At 45.7% G+C, this 16,022-nt stretch overlaps 1 protein-coding gene across 1 annotated transcript in view; it reads left to right on the forward strand.

Moving 5' to 3' along the window:
• MYBL2 (MYB proto-oncogene like 2) overlaps window positions 1-15,324 on the forward strand; it is a 37,265-nt gene extending 21,941 nt beyond the window's left edge. Inside the window, exons 11-14 of the mRNA XM_044297152.1 lie at window positions 2,391-2,501; window positions 2,670-2,783; window positions 4,409-4,801; window positions 13,501-15,324. Coding sequence (XP_044153087.1) covers window positions 2,391-2,501; window positions 2,670-2,783; window positions 4,409-4,801; window positions 13,501-13,629 — 747 coding nt within the window. The 3' untranslated portion in view covers window positions 13,630-15,324. The remainder of the gene's footprint in view (window positions 1-2,390; window positions 2,502-2,669; window positions 2,784-4,408; window positions 4,802-13,500) is intronic.
• The last annotated feature ends 698 nt before the right edge of the window (window positions 15,325-16,022 follow it).

Here is a 16,022-nt window from a genome sequence, read left to right on the forward strand (position 1 = left end):
TCAGCATGTTCTATATTGTGCTTTTATTAAACAGCCCTACCCCGATAGAAAAAACGCGAAAAACCGAAGGCATCCGGATGCAATGTGTTTTTTAATGATGGTTTCTAGGAGTTGATGTTTAGTGTTGCCCTTCAGTTTTTCTTCACACACATGAAAAATCAACAACTGATTGCATCCACGTGGAAAAACTGAAGAACTAAAGGCAACCACAGATTAGGGTTGTCATGATACCCAAATTTTGTTTAGATTTCGATACCACGCAAGAAAAAAAAAAACGCCAAAAAGCCGTTTTGCATTCCGCATTTTATGGAACATCTGGCCCATAATCGAACAGTCCTATCCTATTGTTTGGGGGGACAAGGTGACTAAAAGGCGAATCTCGCCTTTTTTTAATATTTTTTTTTTTTTTTTCTGTTGGTGTTCACCGCATAGGAGATTTCTTTTATATTTCAATAGTTTGGACTTTTCAGACGTGGCACTATGCAATGTGTTTTTATTTATTTAATAACGATTAGCCCCCTTATGGGCTAGAACATGGAATCTTAATCCCTTGTCCTATTCACCCTAATATAGATCTATTAGGGTAATTAGGATTTCCATTACGCCCCATGACAGCACCTGTAAGAGATCCTCCCCCTTCCGGACAGGAAACGGGAACTTCCCAGATCTTTAAATTGGTCCACTGCCTTCCATCACTCAGTTCTTTCCTGTTTCCTGTCCAGGGACAGGAGGAGTTTCTTCTCAGGTCTGTTTCGGGGCTGCAAGACCTCTAGGGTTAAATGGCTGAAACCTAATTGAGGTACCTGTCTGCGTAAGTCTCCACTAGGAGCCGCTGAGAACCCGGCAGTTTCCCTTCTTCAGCGCCATGGGGGGATGCCTGGGGCTGCCTCATCGTCCCTTGCCAGGCTGGCGAAGTTCGGCGCGAGGGGGGGGAAGGAGCATCTTCTCCTCTCATCTGCGGCAACTGCCACCAATAAAGAGGGGCGGGGGGGACCCTGTGGCCACTGCCGCAATTACTTTAATACTTAGGGGGGCGGCCACTGCGCCACCAATAAAAAAAAAAGCTTTTAATACAGGTGGCGGGTGACTGCAGCAGAATCGCATCCAACCTCTATGACAGGGCGCAATTAACCCCTCAGGTGCGGCAGTGGTTAATTGCAGCGGATTGCAGCACCCTGTCATAGAGTTCGGGTATGTGATTCTGCCGCCGTCACCCGCCACCTGTAGTTGTATTAAACCTTGGTTATCTTCATTGGTGGCGCAGTGGCCACAGCCCCTCCCGTCCTCCACCCCGCTCTCTCCTCATTGGTGGTAGCAGCGGCACAGGGGGGAGGGAGGGAGGGAAAGATTCCACTGTGCTGCTGAGGAGAACATGGAGCGCGCTGAGAACAGTATCGGTAAAAGGCAAATTCCGGTATCTAATTGATCCGGGTACAAAAGTATCAATTGGGTATCGATAATTCAGTACCTGGTGCAACCCTCACAGACCAAACTGATTGAACTTGGGTGCAAAACCATTTGTTTTTCCTTGAACATATCCTGACTTTTTCCGTATCGCTCATATGAAGTAAGCCTAAAGGGGTTGTCTGGGAATACATTAATCCCTGATGCCCAAAGCCTGCCTCCGCTAGGGAAGGAGTCATACTTGCCTATGTCCCGCCACTCCAGTCTTGCATGTTGGCTGTCGTGTGTCCATCTTCCAGTTGCTTGCGTCCTCTCTGGCGTGGACACGGCAGACTGTCGGCTTCAGGGAAAAAAAATTTATTCCCAGATAACCCCTTTTAAAGGCCATTTATTTATTTCTTGAATGCATCTAAAGTGAAGCAGCTTTGCAAGTTTTCATAAAAAAAAATTGGGTTTTCTACAGTGTGTCCTATGCAGACCTGTGTGTCTCAATGGTAACACAACAGGCAAACTGCTAGGATGTGAGATGGGTGTTGCTCCCACCTCTAGGACCCATTCCTTTGTCTAGAACAGGGACCCCCCCCCCAAAAGCGATGAAGAGCACGTTGCACATGCATGGCACGCTCTGCATTCTCTTCTATAGGAGTTCTGAAAATAGCGCTATTAACTCTCAGACGTGAATGGGCCACCTCTCAGTTCACCTCTATTTTAGTGCTGGAAATAGCCCAGCTGGTGCTTGGCTATTCCCCAGAAAAGAATGGAGGCAGAACTCCCACAGAAAAGAATGGAGGGTGGCAGCCTTCACGCGGTGTGCCCTTGATCACTTTGGGGGGGGCCCCATTCTAGGGATAGGTGCAGGTCCCAGAGCTCTGGGACCGACACCTAGCAACATACCACCAGTGTCTTAAATGAGACAACCCCTTTAAGTAGAAGTTATGCTGTTACTAAGTAGTTATGCTATTTACTAATGTGTTGTAAACTTGTAGCCTCAAACCCCTCATCTTGAAGATCTGAAGGAAGTTTTACGCAACGAATCTGGTATAGAACTGGTCATTGTAGACGAATCCAATCATGAACGTCCAAAAAGGAAACCTGGGGTAAGTAAATGTTAAGAGAAATTACAGTTATTTTTAAAATTTCGCTATTAATGACTGGCTGAGGGTCCGGTAAGAGACTGATGAGCCTGCCTCTAGGTGAAAAGGTCTGTGTATACATTGGGTTTCCATTATGCCGTTATATTTAGTATTTCCATTGTATCCTTTCAGCATTCTCACAGTCCGATCAAGAAGGTGCGGAAGTCTCTTGCTTTAGATGTGATTGACAAGGAGATCAAGCCTCCCACACTTTCCCTTTCTTCTGCAGTATCTCTAGAAGTACAGGTAATATATGGGGTGATGTCCGTATCTGTTTAAAAAAATTAGTGCATTTGACGTATCCGTTACCGGCACCTTCATTTCTCTAAATACATTGCATAGCAGATCAGCCACAGTCTGTGCTGTATTGGCTGCTCATATGTAGCAAAGTGCAGAGTTTCAGAAATACCATTGTCCTGGAAGCAAATAATCATCCCTTTTTAAAACTCTGATAAATTGCCCTTTCACCCATGACTGCAACAAGGGATATAGGAGTAGCTTATCACACGCCTTATATACCCACCAAGCCAGATCGCCACACGTGACTTTCTTCATTAGCCCTTGCCAACATTTAAAGAGGACTTTTCCAAATGTAATAACAATTCTGGAGCGTCTATTCTCATGACTGTGTTGTGCCATTCTTTTATTATTTCTGCTAGAAGTTATGAATGAATTGATATTGGCTTTTACTGAGGGTACAGAGATGAGGTAACCAGCTTAGGGGGGGGTGTACCTGCACAGTCTGGAAATGGCAGCGCTGATTGGATAGAGTTGTGATGGCTAACCTTCGGCACTCCAGCTGTGGTAAAACTACAACTCCCAAGATGTACACTTGCTTGGCTGTTCTCAGAACTCCATAGAAATAAATGAAGCATGCCGGGAGTCGTAGTTTCACCATAGCTGGAGTCTCGGAGGTTGGCCATCACTGGGATAGAGTCAGACTGTGCAGGTACACCCCCAACTGGTTACCTCCCCTCTGTACCCTTAGTGAAGGCTAATAGCAATTCATTCATAACGTCTAGTAGAAATAATACAGGAATGGCACAACATACAGACATAAGAATAGATGTTCCAGAATTGTTACATATGAAATGCATGATGGTATTAAAACTAGAGTGTCAGGAGAGGGGAAAGGTCCTCTTTAAAATAGGAAGTGCTCATTATAATGTGTCTAGACTGTTTTTGTGTATAGATAGATAGATAGATAGATAGATATTTTCAAAGTAGCATAACAAGGTATATACTGGATTCAGAAGGAGGGGAGTCGCTGCCTTTTGTAATCCATCCTACTGCATGCTGTCAGATGTCATGTCTGCCTACCTTCGCTGACCTTGCCCTGGTCCTCCATAACAGGCTACATTCTAGTAGAAAGCTGTGCCCAGAGTAAGCTTCAGCACTGACATTGTTGGATTGTGAATGAGTATTAATGTACTAAAAATGTTGTTTCCACTAACTTTATAAGACCTTTTAGGCATGTGTTTGGCAACAAGCTTGCTGTCCATTTCCATTGATGAGCAGCAGTATTGTGAGTGCAGCTCTGCAGTGTAATTCAAGTGATTAGAAGTAATGCAAGGCATTTATAAAGTTGCTCCTCTTTTTATACAGATTTTATCTGTTCTATGTGTTGGCTTCAAAGTTGAGTTCAGTAAAAAGTCTTCTGATGGGTGTGAGATGCTGGAAGATAGGTTTGGTATTAGTAGTAGATGGGGATCTGGTGATTTTCAAAGCACTGGGTCCATGGCCATTTTCTCTGTGAGCGCAGTGTTGAAGCTGCTGGAGGCGTTCGGCTTGTTGCTGCATGCCTGAAGTGCGTATTACCATTTAGTTTGGGCTCTTGATAGCTTTTGAATAATTCTCTGTTCCCTCTTCAGCCGCAGTCCTGCGAGAGCTTCTTGTCCATGTCCCTGAATGAGTCGTCTTGCAGCACTAAAGAGAACAGTTTATTAAATCAGGGATTTGTCCAGGTGAAGCCAAGCAAAGGCTCCTCCGTCTACGATGAAACCGCACACACTGACATTGGCGAGCTGGTGAAAACGCAGGAGGCAACTGCTCGGAAAACCAGTAAAAGCGTATTCATCAAAATGGAACCCTCCATACACTTCATTACAGACTCTGGCCCGAGCTCACCTGTAGATGCGGACACGTCTGTCAAGACCTCGTATTACAGGAGTAAAGGAGCCATTTTGAAGCCTGACAAACCTATCCTTTGCAATGCTGAGAAGCATTCAGCAACACAAACAGAAACCCTCAGGATTCCCGAACCGGTAAGTGTCTCTATTAAGACGTAAGACTTGATGGTCGATTTATTGATTTATAATCTCAAGTTTTTTTTCTTTTTTTTTCTTGCTAAATTAACTAAAAGCATTTCCAGGTGGTGTACTGCACATCGTCGACACTCATAGAAAATGCCTTTTCTTGTCCACTATTCCGGACAAGAGTAGGACATGTTCTATTTTTTTGGAGGAACGGGAAGTGAGGGTCCGAAAGTGTGGCTGCAGACAGCACATTCTGGCTCCATTGAAAATAAATGGGTCCCCACCTGTGACGCAAAATTGCGGAACGAATGTGGAACCATTTTGCGGATGTGTGAATGGACCCTTACTTGCTTGTAATTTAGACACATGGGGAGCGGCTGCAACTGTGTGTTCAGTGACAAGTGTCAGCAGATGGCACTGCCACCCTGTCGGGAAAGAATTGTGGTGACGTAAAGGTAGAGGGTGAAAAATTGATATGCCAATTAAAAATAGTTTTTTTTAAATCTCAGTAAAAGGCCTTCTTTACAGAACGGGCGACCCATTGTAGAAATGCCTATTCTGCAGGACATGCTATATTTTTTGGGGCGGGGCCTCGGAATGGAGCAGTGGATGCGGGCAGCACACAGCGTGCTGTCCGCATCTTTTGGGACCCCATTGAAGTGAATGGGTCTGCACCCGAGCCGCAAAAACTGCGGACCCGAAAAATGGTTGTGTGCATGAGGCCAAAGGCGAATAAACTGAATTGATTTGAGTGATCACCCCACCCTTCCTAGTAGTAGTTCAGAATTTATAGTACGTAGAGTTGCCGAAGAAACAAGAGCGCCATGTCTTGACATTACTTTGTTAACCTGCCTGGGCCATGGGCGGCTTTGTCGTTTCAGATAGTTTCTCCCTTGGTTGTAAAAATCTTTTGAGGTTCTTTTCAGTTGTACTGTCTGGCAAAGTTCAGCATTGTTCACATTGTCATCAGAGCTTCCATTTTTCCATTAGCCATAATGTGTATCAAGCATCCCATCGGCTTATAGTGTGGTCCATTAGGTTTCCATCGTTGCATTGGAGTGTAAGTGCAGGAAAAGAAAGTGTGTACAGAGCCGAACCAGTATGTCAGGTTTTCTCCTAGCGCCCCCCCCCCCCTTCAAAATCACACTAAATCTACCTAAAATCTACTGGTCATGGGGGAGCAGAGTGTGTAAGGCTAGGTCAACACGACGACATTTTGTCACACGACAATTTTTATAATGGTCTATGGTGTCGCACTGCGACATTCAAAATGGATTTTTCTGCGGACACCATAGACCTATCATTATAAATATTGTCATGCGACACCAATTGCAGTGTAGTTGTGTCCTATGTGACAGATGTCGTCGTGTAGACATAGCCTAAGGGTTCGTTTACATCAGCACTGCATTTTCCATATTTCTGTTAATAAAAAGGGACGGCTAACCAGACAGCGGTGCTGATCAGGACCCTGGAAAAGGGACGGCTCCAGAGGGGTGATGTCACGACGGACAGATTGGCTTTAGCTTTGCCGTCTGAAAAGAACCGCATCCAAGAAAAGTCTGAATATAATTTTCACCTCTTGACAATGGAAAGGTTTATAGGAATAGGTTGGGCTCTGTTCACTTTACATTAGAGCCCATAGTCTGATATATAGATCGGGAGAAGCTCTATATGCCAGGTACATCCATAGGGCTCCATTCACCTGATGGAGACCAAATAGTGTCCTTTAGGCAACCGTTGTCAACTGTTTTTCGATGCAGATGCATGCTGCAAAAGTTACCTTTTTTTTTTTTCCTATCGCCCATGACAGCACCACTGGAGAGAGGAGGATCCGCCCCACAGAGACGGGAAACCTGCAGAATAAAATGGCGGACATACTCCTCCTCTTCAGTTTTCCCAGTGGTTTCCTGTCTCTGATGGGAAGCCTGCAGTATCGACATGCTGGACTCTGGTGGCTCCCCACTAACCTGCGATCCCTAGTAAGTAGTGGCGGTGCGCTGGCAGGCAAAAGCACAGCTGAGCTCCGGAGGGGGCGGTCAGTGTGCGGGGATACTGGAGACGGCGGCACGTGTTACACCGGCCACTAGGGGGAGGAAGAGGAGCGGCTCCGGCTGTGAGCAGGCCGTGGAGCGCTCCTAAAGTCAATGACCGGCCTCTGACGCAGTCAGTGACGCCATCTTCAGGCGCCTATGAGAAGGGCGCGAGATTTTCGGCCGGCGTCTCTTCTGACTTGAGCTGACAAAGATGGAGGACGAGAGCCATCATGGCAAGCGGTCCGAGGAGCCCACGGTTCTTCCTGTTCCAGCTAAGCCCAAGAAGGTTGGGGCAAAGAAGAAAAATAAGGAGTGTGCCTTATGCAGTGTGGGGTTACTATCTGAATGGTAAGATGGAAATGTCTAACTTAACTGTTGGTTATAGCTTAGACGGTGTGTCGCTTTATGTGGTTACATTATGACCTGCAACCTATGTAATTCATATTTCTCAGGGATAAGATGATGTGCCAGCCCTGTATAGATAAGACGGTGGCTGAGGAGTCTCCCTCATTTTACAAATGTCTGCTAACGGTACGCTCTGAATTTAATGCATCCCAGGCTACCCAAAAACAGCAAAAGCCTAAACATAGTGTATTCCAGAGAACCCCCTTCGTCAGATGAGGGTGAGATCCCTTCTTCAGTGTTTGGCCCCTCTGATGTCTCATCGCAGGCCTCTTCTGGGGAAGAAGAAATAGGGGGGAAACCCTGTTTTCCAGTAGAAGACACCCGAGAAGCTCCTTAAAGCTATCCGCTTGACTATGGGCATAGAGGAAACTCGGGAACCCCGCTCAATTCAGGATATTATGTTTGGAGGGCAGGGTTGGAGTCCAGGCAGCATGGTACCTTTCCAATACATAAGAATGTATCAGCATTGATAAAGGGAGAGTGGAAGAAACCCACTAAGAGGGTATTTATCTCCAAGAGTCTTAAGCGTAAATATCATTTTAAGGAGGAAGATTCTGCGTCTTGGGATAAGGCACCTAAAATAGATGTGGCTATATCCAAAGTCTCCAGGAAGACGGCCCTACCATTTGATGACACGGGAATCTTGAAAGACCCCCTGGATAAAAAGGCGGATGCCTTTCTGTAAGGGCCTTGGGAGGCATCAACTTCCTCATTTAGGCCTAATATAGCTTCCACTTGCACGGTCCGGTCTCTTATTATGTGGTTAGAAGACCTTGAGTCCCAGTTAAAAAAAAATATGGGTGCCCCCGGGAAGAGATATTAGCCTCCCTCCCTACAATTAGGAAGGCAGCGGACTTTCTGGCAGATGCCTCTGCTGACTCTGTTAGGTTGGCAGCCAGATCAGCAGCTTTGTCCAACTCAGCATGAAGAACTTTTTGGCTAAAGAATTGGACTGGGGACATTGCTTCTAAATGTAAGCTTTGTGGAGTTCCATGTGAGGGGGAATACCTCTTCGGTCCAAGCCTGGACGACCTGCTGGATAAAGCGGCAGACAGGAAGAAAAGGTTTCCTGGTTTTCAGGGATCTTTTTCTTATAGAAATGAGTTTAGTCGGTCCTTTCGTCCCTTTAGGGGTAACCAGGAACAGGATAAGAGGGCCAGGGAGGACTGGTTCAGAGGAAAAATAGGATTTTTTTCTTTAACCAGTCCTCCTCGGATAAGAGAGAGCCAGAACAACAATGATGCCAGGATTCCGGTAGGGGGCAGACTGAAGGACAACTTAGCAGAGTGGAGAAAAATTTCCTTAAGTCTGTGGGTTTTAGATACCGTCGGCAAGGGGTTAAAATTGGTATTCCTTCAGTCCCCTCCTGCCCAGTTCTTTCCAACCATAGATCCGCCTTAGGGAAGTCAGTTATACAGGCAGAGTTGTTAAAATTAATAGAAAAATCTGTCTTAACCCCGGTAATAAAGGAAGAAGGCGGCAAAGGGTTCTACTCACCACTTTTTTTTTTTTGTAAAAAAAAACAGATGGTTCTTTCAGATCCATCATAAATCTAAAAAAATTAAACCGGTTTCTTCAGCCCAAAAGATTCAAGATGGAGACTATACGTTCAACAATCAATCTTCTTTATCCTTTATGCTTCATGGCCGTTCTCGACTTAAAAGACGCATACTACCATGTCCTGATTGCAATAGAGCACCAGAAGTTCCTACGGGTGGCCATCCAGTTGAAGGGTCTGAAGACATCCTGATGCATCCTGAATGGATTTCACTCCATTCAGTATGCATGGGGATAATCCTGATCAGGATTCTTGACGCATAGAGCCCCGACGACGGAACTCTATGCCGGAAGACAAGAACGCAGGTGTGAAAGAGCCCTTACCTGGACGACTTCTTAGTAGTAGGTCAGACAGAAGAAACATGCATTTCAGCGGTTTCAGAAATCCGGTCCATCTTAAACAGGTTAGGGTGGATAATGAACGAAGAGAAGTCAAGCCCCCCGTCCATCAAGAAGGCAGACCTTCTTAGGCCTTAACTGGACTCATCTCTCCAGAAAACTTTTTTACCTGCAGACAAGGTAGATGTTGTTCAGAACAAAATCAGAACTCTAACCCGGAAACCGGTTACTTCAATAAGAATAGCGATGTTGGTCCTCGGCTCCCTCACATCCTGTATTCCGGGAGTAAGATGGGCTCAGCTGCACTCCAGAGCTTTACAGTGGGAGATCCTGTCTGCTTGGAAGGAAAACCGGTCCTTAAACGCAAAAATGAAGGTCTCAGTCCAAACTTTACAGAGGCTATCATGGTGGCTGAATACGGAAAATCTCATTCAGTGGACCCCGTGGAAAACGGACAGGTTAGTGTGCCTGACTACGAATGCAAGCCCTTGGGGGTGGGGTGCCCACATTCAGGGAACTTCCTTCCAGGGTCGTTGGGACCCCCTAAAAAAAAAAAAAAAAAGCACAGTCCAATCTGAAAGAATTGATGGCGGTCGGCCTTGCGATGAGGGCTTCCCTCCCGAAGATAGAAGGAAAGGACCTAAGGATTCTTTCAGACAACAGGACTGTAGTCTCCTATTTGAACAGACAGGGAGGGACAAGATACAGAGCTCTCATGGAAGAAGCTTATGTCACTCTGAGTCTGGCAGAAAGGATATGCACCTCCTATATCGGCAGTCCACATCAAAGGGGTAGAAAACAGACAGGCGGATTTCCTGAGCCGCCATACCCTGTCCCAGGGGGAATGGTCCCTAGACGCTATGGTTTTTCAGAGGATAGTAGATCTTTGGGGTATCCCCGAAATCAACTTATTTGCTACCCATTCAAACAAGAAGGGGACAAATTTCTATTCCCTGAGCAGAGCGGGTTCCCCCTGTGGGATAGATGCCCTGACGCAGGAGTGGAATTTCCGCCTGGCTTATGCCTTTCCCCCCTCTTCCCCTGATTCCCCAGGTTTTACAGAAAATCAGGGAAGAGCGGGCCACAGTAATCCTAATTGCACCCTTCTGGCCCAGGAGGTCCTCGTTCACGGGACTCTGGACCATGTCGATCGCCGATCCCTGGGTGCTTCCGACGGTCCGGGGCCTTCTGAGCCAGGGACCAGTGATTCATCCAGCTGTAGACAGCCTACACTTAACTGCCTAGATTTTGAGAGGTGGTTATTAGAAAAGGAAGGGTTCTCAAATGCCTTGGTTTCTACCCTGCTAAATAGTAAGAAAGAGGTTACAGTAAGGATTTATAGCAGAGTTTGGCACAAGTTCTTAAATTTTGCCCACATCCAGTTAAGAAACATTCCTTTGGTTGCTCCTTTGCATTCTATCCTTGAGTTTCTTCAGAAGGGTCTAGAAATGGGTCTATCAGTCAGTACCCTGAAAGTTCAGGTCTCTGCCCTGTCTGTTCTATTTAATCAGAACATGGCTAGTAGCCCTTGGGTTTCCAGGTTTTTTAGAGCCGTGGAGAGGTCTTCCTTAGTCGTAGCTCCAAGAGCGCCCCCCCCCCCCCCTGGAGTCTAGAGGTGGTATTAAAAGCTTTATCTGGGCCCCCCTTTGAACCCATTAATTCTATCTCAATTAAGCATCTTACCCTAAAGCTATCCGTTTTGATAGCCTTGACTTCTGCTCGCAGGATTGGTGAAATCCAAGCCATCTCCATCAACCTTCCGTACACTTTAATCTTAGAGGACAAAGTTATCATCCGTCCTGACCCGGCTTTTCTTCCAAAAGTCGCCACCAAATTCCACAGGAGATTATTCTTTCTACTCTGTCAAAATCCTTCCTCTGAGGAAGAAGAATCTCTCTCCATTGTCTAGATGTCAAGAGAGCCCTTTTGGCCTATTTGTCCTCTACCTCGTCCTGGCGGAAGTCTTCTTCACTCTTCCTGCACTTTCAGGGGAGGAACAAAGGTTCTGCTGCCTCAAAGAGTTCTATATCGCGGTGGGTCGTGTCGGCCATTTCCTTATCCTACCTTTCCTCTGGGTTATCTCCCCTGGAGGGTCTGAGGGCCCACTCGACCAGGGCGGTGGCTGCTTCCTGGGCTGAGAGGTCCTCTGTTCCAATTGAGAAAATTTGTGAGGCAGTAACCTGGTCTTCCCCTTCAACCTTTTTTAGGCACTATAGGTTGGACTTGAACTTTTCTGGTGATCCTTCCTTTGGTAAAGGGGTTCTTCTCTCTACTTCCCACCCTTAGGAATTTCTCTAGTAAATCTCCGGTGGTGCTGTCATGGGCGAAAAAATTGTATTACTTACCGGTAATTCGATTTTACAGAGCCCATGAGAGCCCCCTGGGTTTTCCCTCCCTGGTGGTTCTATACTGCACGGGTGTTGCAAAAAAATTAATTATTAGCTAGATAAATAAAAATAATTATATATATCACACATGTGGCGGCCTTCCTCCAATACTTAGAAAACTCACTGAAGAGGAGGAGTATGTCCGCCCATTTTATTCTGCAGGTTTCCTGTCTCTGTGGGGCGGGTCCTCCTCTCTCCGGTGGTGCTGTCATGGGCTCTGTAAAATCAAATTACCGGTAAGTAATACCATTTTTTATAGTATCCAAATCTATCGGTGACATGCCACTGCTTTTAGAATGGCACATGTTGATGCCTTTTTCTATAGGTGTAGGTGTGGCACGATTGGTTACCTCTAGGCAGGTACATGTTGCTAGAGCGCATCATCCTGGTCCCGTTTCCATTGCTTTTGAAGTATAGGACAGTGGGTTATCTGCCCCGATCCACGGGCATAGTCTATTTTCAGTAAAATGTGACCTGTCGTGTGGAGGACCTAGAGATGTGGACGCTTACGCCATTTATACGGAGTGATTCCAAGCCATTTCTAGGTAATAAACCTTTACAATTAAGTTGGGCTGTAAAAAGGTTAAATTGCACAAGCTGATTTCTGTGCAGATTATGAAGCGAGAAAAGAATTGACTGCAGGTGTTCTCCTACCAAACAACATCCATCTCTCTATTACTATGCCACCCATGGCTCCCACACAGATTCATAATTAGAGGCATTTAAATAATTATCCTTTTCCATCTCAAAGCCATTAAAGCTGCCGCCGTATTTGCAGTCTTCCCCCTGATCTGCAGCGGCTCTTTACCTGTATCGTATGTCTAATGACAGTCCTCTGCTGCGGTTCAAAGAATTGATACCTGAGCAAAGTATGGCGGCTTCTCCATTGAACTGCAGGTCACAGCATGCCACGGTGGACTCTTACTGTTGGAAGTGTTGAGTGATAGCTGTGTTTAGCATTGTCTGCAGAGCCTAGCAGACTCCATAGTCTTAACACTTAATCTAGGAGGTAGAGCAGGGATCAGCAACCTTCGGCACTCCAGCTGTTGTGAAACTACAATTCCCAGCATGCTCCATTCATTTCTATGTGAGTTCTTAGAAGAGCAGAGTAAGTATGCATGCTTTGAGTTGTAGTTTCACAACAGCTGGAGTGCCGGAGGTTGCCTACCCCTGAGGTAGAGTATGAGATGACAGTCGAACAATCACCCAGAGTCTAAGGGGTGTTCGCTGCTTGGCGATGAGCTGTTCACAAAGTCTCTGCTTGATGGGACCGCCAGCAATCATCGGTGAGGAAACCTAAGTGCGCCATTTCCCTGCAGCGCCACCACAGGGGAAATGAAGCATTACACAGTCCTCATTCAAATCTGTTCATTTTGTGTGTACTCTCCTGAGCGAAAGATACTGTCTCTGGCCAAGACGTAAGGAAATCCGCCCCCACCCCTTATGAAAGGGATTGTCCGATTTCCGATCAGCCGCAAGTTCTGGGAGTAAACTGTACAGACCCAGAACACCACAGCTCTGTGTATTCTAGTGGTTGTTCTTGGGTACTGCAGCTGATGGCCCTACTCAGGTGAAAGGGCGCTGAGCTTCAGTACCTCAGAATGACCACTACTCTGTACAGAGCAGTGTGGTTCCAGTGCCGTGGTTAGTACAAACAGCTGATCTGTGGTGGTGCCAGGAGATGGACCTCTGCCAATCTGACATTGCTAACCTGTCCAAAGTCTTGGGAAATCTCTTTAAAATGTTTCTAAGGCTATAACTTAGATTCTGTCATACGCATACATGACATTTTGTTATATGGTTCCAATAACTTGTACTATAAGCATATACTCTTGCAATACCGTTTTTAATATTCACACATTACATAAACTTTTCAGTTTGCCCTTCAGTCAAGCGCTCCTATTGGAGCTAGTCGGGGTGTACGTCTGTCCACACATGAGCTCAGCTTCTGTCTCGCCCTCACAGTGCTTCTTCCCTGTCTCCCCAGATGAGTAAAGCTTGGAAAATCATCGCTTTTGGTGGCTCCCAGGACCAGCTGCTCATGCAGGAGAAAGCCCGAGCAATTCTGAACTTGTACAAACACAGCTCTACTTCACGGACTCTCATCATGTCATGATGCAGCCAAAAAAAGACTTGTCCATCATCTAGTTTTAGAAGAACCACCTCACCGTGCAGCTACAAAGACCCCAGCGATCTATTAACATTGGGTTCTGGCTGGACCACACGTTACTCAGGCTTGTGCTGTCTCCATAAAAGGTCCAAAATAAATGGTAAATAAAATAGAAACCCCAATTCCCCCCCACGTCCACGATCTTATAACTGTATGGTAAGTCACACTTTTCAGTATTGTAAAAGGGTGGTCCAGCAAAGAAACACACTGCCGTGTTGTGTCCATGGGCTGTGGCATTGCATATGATCACAATTCTCTTGCCTGGTGACGAGCCCCTTTAAAAGGACAAAAGATGATAGTCATATACCGAATACACAATTGGATCGGAGCTCTAGTTTTTAATTTATCAAATTAATAGTTTATCAAAACTGTTGGAAATGTTCATTGCAACCGGTCTGATTGCTCCTTTTCATTTTGCTAGTTTTTTGGATCCCCCTTCCCAAATCAGAACTGTTGTAAATTAGCTAGCGGAGGATGTAGGGAGAGTTTACTTACAAGTAGGTATATATGTATTTGCTGTTAGTATGACTGATCTTAAAGGGGTTCTCTGGTATTAAGTAAGCAGACACGTCTTATGAAGCAAAATTCATATTGCAGGGGAGGAAAGCCTCTTTGCAACCATCGGCCTTGGAACAATGAGATCAACATTTGGGGACCCTTTATTTTTTTTTATTTAACACTATTATAACTGACTATTAATACAGGGGGTTGTCTGAAATTTGGAAATAAAAGATGTTGTTTTTAATTTATTTTATTGCATTTGTCATCACTTACCAATAGGTGATGCGGCCGGTCACTGTAGATTGGTGTCTGTCTGAGATCTCTGCCGACACAGATGGAGATACCAACCTGTAGAAAAAGGCTCTTTTTATTATGTGAAAATTGACCCCCCCAGGGTGCAACAAGGGCAGTGCTGTTGCACCCAGAGACTCCTTTCCCTGTTTCCTTTGCTCTGCCTCCACCACTGTGACAGACAGACCAGACAGTGAAAACCTATGCATCCCTGGCCCTGAACTGTGTGTCTCCATCCCTTAATTGCATGCGTGCCGAACACATTTCCTGTGAGACTTCAGGGCCAGGCATGAATGTTTGTTTTTACTGCCTGGTCTGTCTGTCACAGTGGTGGGGGTGCAGCATGGCAGACAAGGTAAGGACTCTGTGTGCAATGGCACTGCTGCTGTTGCACCTAGGGGGTAATTTTACATTTTATGAACCTACCTGTAATTCAGAAACTGTGCCGTCTTTTGGCAATGTCTAATATTGCAAGCCAATTGCAATACCAGAGGCAGCCCATAAACAAGGGTGACGCCGCTTCGTTTTTTTTTTTTTTATATCTCTCAGGCGTCCTTGAACATTCCACGTGCTCTGCTTTATCTATAGTTACACAGTCCTAGCCACGTTAATGCAGTGTTTTGTGTGTGGGGTCCCCACAAAGAATGGAGTGTTACATAACTGTTCTCATTTTCTATTAGGCTCCTTTCACACGAGCGAGTTTTCCGCCCGGGTGCAATGCTTGACACTGATCCTGACCAGTTCATTTCAATGGGTCTGTATACATGAGCGTTTTTTTCACGCATCAGTTCTGCGTTGCCTGAAAAATGCAGCGTATTCTATATTCTGCATTTTTCACGCAGCTCTGGCCCTATTAAAGTGAATGGGGCTTCAGTGAAAAACACATTGCATCCGGAAGCAAGTGTGGATGCGATGCGTTTTTCACTGATGGTTGCTAAGAGTTGTTGTTTGTAAACCTTCAGTTTCTTATCAGGCGCGTGAAAAACACATAAAAACGCATTGCACCCATGCGAATAAAAAAAACTGAACGCAATCGCAGACAAAACTGACTGAACTTGCTTGCAATTGATGCGAGTTTCACTGAACGCATCTGGACCTAATCCGTCACACTCGTGTGAAAGAGACCTTGGTATTTCATGGACAGAGGAAGACGACCATATTTGACTAGCCTGTTTGAATAAAGTTCTGTGTCTTTCCAGAATAGACTGGTGTAGTATTTTTTGGGTGTGCAGTGATTGGTGCATGCTGCATTTCGTGTCACTGAAGCAAAGTCCCAAACTGGGTTGGGGCGCAACCTTTTGACAATGTGAACATTTGGACCCAATTGTTCATTTACAGGAGGTATAAAAAAGGAGCTGCACTATGCTCATGGATGAGACCTAGTGGGTATATGGAGGCTTCTGGATATACATGCCTACCAAAAAGATTCTGGTTTCCTTAAGACGGACGGTGTCCATATTGTATGTGTATATAGGTACAGCAAAAGTAAACAAGGGGTAAACTTTCCCCAGGACCTATGGGTGCTCCCACCAGCTGGAAGAAAAGGT

Source organism: Bufo gargarizans, chromosome 6 (assembly GCF_014858855.1).
Source record: "Bufo gargarizans isolate SCDJY-AF-19 chromosome 6, ASM1485885v1, whole genome shotgun sequence".
Lineage (NCBI taxonomy): Eukaryota > Metazoa > Chordata > Amphibia > Anura > Bufonidae > Bufo > Bufo gargarizans.